General features: G+C 37.5%; 1 protein-coding gene across 1 annotated transcript; it reads right to left on the reverse strand.

Moving 5' to 3' along the window:
- Nucleotides 1-208: 208 nt before the first annotated feature.
- Nucleotides 209-2,989, reverse strand: LOC114762009 (uncharacterized). The gene is made up of 7 exons (XM_028951463.1): nucleotides 2,866-2,989; nucleotides 1,851-2,278; nucleotides 1,572-1,750; nucleotides 1,411-1,491; nucleotides 1,203-1,278; nucleotides 1,019-1,093; nucleotides 209-738 (listed from the first exon to the last, which is right to left on the reverse strand). The coding sequence occupies exons 2-7, from the start codon at nucleotides 2,257-2,259 to the stop codon at nucleotides 563-565; spliced, it is 996 nt and encodes a 331-aa protein (XP_028807296.1). The 5' UTR covers nucleotides 2,260-2,278; nucleotides 2,866-2,989; the 3' UTR covers nucleotides 209-562.
- Nucleotides 2,990-5,016: the final 2,027 nt, after the last annotated feature.

Raw genomic sequence — 5,016 nt, forward strand, 5'->3', positions numbered from 1 at the left:
AGGACTCAAAGCAAGACATCGGCCCTGCGATTCACAACCATCTCACAGATATGAGACAGCGGAGGAAATTTTCAAGATTGCTTACTATGCAATTAACTGCCGGCCCTTAACCCCCTCCGCATGATGCTCACGGCATCTAAAATACCTTTTTCAGTAACTAAACTCTTCTTTGGAATAACAGTTGGGTCCTTACAAAATAATTAACAAGATATCAGAAAATTTTATCTCAATTGACCTGAATGTGCGTGCTCCAAACAGATGTGAAATAATAGCTTCAATCTTAAGGTTGGGACAACAGCATTGTGCCACACAACTCCATCGAAAAAGGACAAGGACACTACCCCACGCAGCAGAACAGGCGGCAAACGTGAACCCTATTTTCTCATTATCATATAATCCCATATAATACTAAAGATACCAGCTGCATATGTTTATCTCCATGCACAAATGGACAAAATCCACAAGCGCAGCTTAAAGCCAATGATTTTGGGACCGATAGGACGATGAAAACAGAAAAATATGTGTAGAAGCAAAGGCAGGCAGGCACAAAGCTTCCTAAAGTTCAGCCCCTAGCACGTCGATGATTTGCTTTGTCTGTCCTCCTCCGCTCCTTAGTCCCAGAAGAGCCTGCTTTTTCTCTGAATTCAGGCATTGTTCCCATACGATTAGCACCTTCCGTTGAGGGAAGCGCCCACCCTCCCTGCCCGCCCTGCTCAATTTGCCTGCTACAGCCAGCTCCTACAACACCAGAGTTCGCACATTTACAATACGTAACTACATGCTCTTCTGAAGAGAAAAATTCATCCCAAAAATAATAGAAATAGGTGAAAAGCGGGAGCAGCAAAATACCATCCAGCGAGTTGCTAGATTTCAGAATCCATGGACAAGATACTAAAATTTATATATATGCAGACAAAATGAGCTTACAACTAACACCACCACACTAAAAATAAACAACCCATAAGTAAAGAGTAAGTGATTAACCATCCCATTCTTAAATTGTAGAATTGATACTTACCAACATTCCCTGCCCATCCCGGTAAATACTTTTGAGCCTTTCCTTGCCACGCTTCCTCAAAGCCAGAAAGCTCATCTACAAATTAACAGACCGAAACTCTTATTGGCACTTAAATGATAAATGAAACGGATATAGACATCATATCACATATCACATAATGAATGCAAATCTCATCCATCATTACCTTCATTTAAATTGTGCAGGGTCTGCATAGATTCTACATTTCCATCAGAATTAAGTTTTCTATTCAATGAATGTCCCTGCAAAGTGCGTAAGATAAAAATGCAATGAAATGGAAATAGTACGGTTCACAGTTATTCTCTAAAGAAGTAGACAGAAGGAAACCTAGTAAATGGAGCAATAAAACACCTAGGAGAACTTCGTGTAAATACCTTATTATGAAGACCTCTAGAAATTCTGTGAGAAGCTTCTCTTGTGGCACTATTAGCCTCCTTGCTCTCTTCAAAGGACACCTAATCCACAATTAAGATGAGATGAGAAAACTAAATAGTGCAAGACTCAACTAGCTTTTACCCAAATCCTGGATACTTACTCCATCACTCCCTGTCCTCCTTGTCCTGGATGAGGTATAATATGCTCCATTCGGGCCACCATAGCTGACTGACGAGCTCTGAAAGCAGAAGCTATGACCTTGAGGACCTTGAGGCTGAGAGCCAATATCATTGAATCTGTTGAACTCGTTTCTAGACTGCAGATATTTCCTTCTATTTCCTGCAACACGAATATAAAATCCCTGCGTTAAAACCCTACTAACACTTACGAAATATAAAAAAATCGAAGAATCAACTGCTAATTGCAAAACACGCTTCACCTTCATCTTCGTCATCAGGATGCATAACAAGTGGTTTGTCGCCTGGCTGACTATTTCTTGGCCTTTTTCCCTTTGACTGCTCTGAATCTTCTTTTTCATCATCAGCGTCTAATTCCTCAATAACTGGCCCCCGTGAACTTCTAGACGCTGGGGCTTGATGTTCAAGATATCCAGATGGATGCATATTTGGAAATAGATCTCTAGGGGGACCAAAGATACTAGACTCAAGCATGCCTCCAAATGGGCGGGTAAAGAAGGGGTCATCAAACGGATTCCTGTCCCCAAAGAAGTTTGACAATAGACTGCCAGGAGGTCCAAAGCTTCCAAAATCACCAAAAGGGCTCCCAAAATCACCAAAAGGGCTACCAAAGTCAAAGAAAGGATCACGGCCACCTCTGCCTCTCTGCATTGTTTTGATAAAGTGATCCCTGTCCGTATAAAAGGCAAACAATACACCTCAGAATATTAACCCATGAATTTTGTAGGAAAATAAAGTTTAAGAAACATGAAATCAACAGAACCAAGGCTCCCCATACGGACGAACCCAAACGATAATCCCCCGTCTTTCCTTTCACACTATAGAAGGCAAAGACTTCGTTCAAACACTAACCACATCGTTACCATAAGCAAACAAAACTAATATCACGACTATAACATACTTCTTACCGGCATTAAGAATGATCAAAACAATGGGAAAAGTATCTAAGTCGAGATCATATTTTGACGATGGTAAAGCGATTAAGAAACGAATCTCACCGAAACTCTTTCAACAATAAAACATAATTTACAAAAGTAATAGGGTTTCAAACAAGCAGGCAATGAAACTATCAAGAAAATGATCACAACTCCAAACAGAAGATAAAATTCGAAAGCCAAAATAAGATCCAGGACAGCTGATCGCAGCAACTGAATAAACAAATTCTCAAGCAGAATTCGCAGGCCTGGGATACTAAGCAATTAATCAAATTAAACAAGAACCCTAAGAACAGTGTAGAGTTTAGAAGAGCTAGCGTACCTAACCGAGAAACAAGTAAGAGCAGACAGCAGAATACAGAGAGAATCCCTGATCAAGCTCGATATGGGGGGTAGGAGAAACCGTAGTGAAAATCTACGGATTCATGAAAGAGCGAAGGGAATTTGGAGGTTGTTATTCACAAAAGAAAAGAATGTGGTTTGCTTCTTTTTTTTTTTTTTTTTTGGGCTGTATGATTTTTGAGGGTTCGGATGTTTCTAGTACCCCCCAGAGGGGCCGAGACCACACGGGGCCGACACACGCATACCCTCTTATTCCCACGTGTCGGAAGTTTAAAGCATCCGCAACAATAGCTTTTCAGCCCAATGGGCCAAATTTACTCTTCCTTTGGGCAACATGGGCCGACTTACCCGTAGTGGTCATAGTAACCGTACATTGGTTGTGTTGTGTCTTTCGTCCAAAACACAACACCCAAAAAGCCCTTTCATTACTCGTATTTAGAAAATATATACTTCTTCAGTCTTTAATATAAAATATAATTAACTAATTTAAGTAGATTAAAAATATTAGTTAAATTATTTAACATGATATGATTTTTTAAAATGCTCTAAACATTTTTTGAATTCCCTTCCTCCCTCTCCTACTTGATTATTGTTGAGAGAACATCAATAAGATTAATTTAGAAAAAAGTTGATAATTATATAAAATAAGTCTTATATTTAGGACTAATATTGACTCTTTAATTAAGTAAGACATTAAGGATAAAAGAAGTCATTAACTTTATCCTAAAAGCACAAACTGCACCAAACATGCATTGATCCTAGGGGAAGATACTTTAGCTGTTTAAACGCAAAGTCACGAATTCGAATCCATGTAAATGCATTCCACTGGCCAAGTCAATTAAAATATAATCTGTTTTGTTCTTAAACGCAAGGTTGATAATAGGCACCATAGCATGCTGCGTCGCCCTTATTTTTTCTTTCAAGCAAATGCGTTCTAATTGGAGGCGTTTATAAGATAGGCTTGTGTTCCATCTCATCCCAAGGGCATTCTAGTCCCCAGCCGGACGAGACATCCCATCTAGCGAATTCACTCAGTTTTTATAGATAAAAATACCAAGAAAAAAATATTCCAAGTGCCTTCAATTTTTTTTTTTAACCAGTGGAATTTGGAATTCTGGGTCCTTTTTCACTATTTATAATGTTTTTTTCCGTGTGGCTTCAAAAGAAAAAACTATATAGATACTAAATACTCTTCCTGTCCTAAATATAAGACCCTTATATATACTAGTATAAAAGTTTTATATTTAGGATAAGAGGAGTAACTCAATTTAGTGGGAGAAAAAACACTGAAAAATGATTACGTAGAAAGCCCAATTGAGAAACACGGTAAAAAAAAAAAATACATCGAGATGCACAAAAGACGCTGAAAAAAAATTAAGGGTCACCATAAAGAGAGCAGGAGTCAATACTCAGGGCAAAAAATACTAAATAATCTAATAATAATCGGTGATTTTTTCTTTAAAAAAAATGCATATCCCGGGATGCAACAAGGATGCAACAAGGGTCGCAACTGAACGAGAGGACGCCGAAGGAATTGGGGAAACCTTTTTTTTTTTAATATTGGTAGTAACTCATTCTATAGAGAGCAGTAAGATTTAGAGGGTATTTGGCAATACTCAAAAGTCTTCTCAGAAACATTTTTTTGCAAAACGAGGTAAATTCTTTCATATATTTATTTTGTAAACCGTAAAAATATTTTTAAAATTATAATTTGGTTTTCATCCAAACACTCCCCAAGTGAATACTAGTAATGAGTACAAGATACCCATTATTAATAGTTTTCATATTTTATTTATGTACGGATTTTTAGACAATAAAGACCATTGTACTTCTAGTTTTGTCATGTTGTAAGAAATCCTTATAGCCTGCATTTGCATTGTAAACGGCACTCTTCTGTGTTTGGTTTACGTAGTTGAATTCGTCTGATAGGTTATTGAAGATGCTTCTGTCGATAAGGCACTCAATTAAATTAGATCTTAATTAATTTATAGTTTAGGATCAACCTAGGTCATTAGTTCCAAGAAGTAAGTTATGGGTTTCTTTAGGTAAAAATTTTAAATGATGAAAAATGCAATAAATTGGATCTAAACTAAAATGCAAAATTCTAATTGTAAATACAATATGTAAATGT

This window comes from Neltuma alba, unplaced genomic scaffold (genome assembly GCF_004799145.2).
Source record: "Neltuma alba isolate B1F8T4 unplaced genomic scaffold, ASM479914v2 tig00011161_pilon, whole genome shotgun sequence".
NCBI lineage: Eukaryota > Viridiplantae > Streptophyta > Magnoliopsida > Fabales > Fabaceae > Neltuma > Neltuma alba.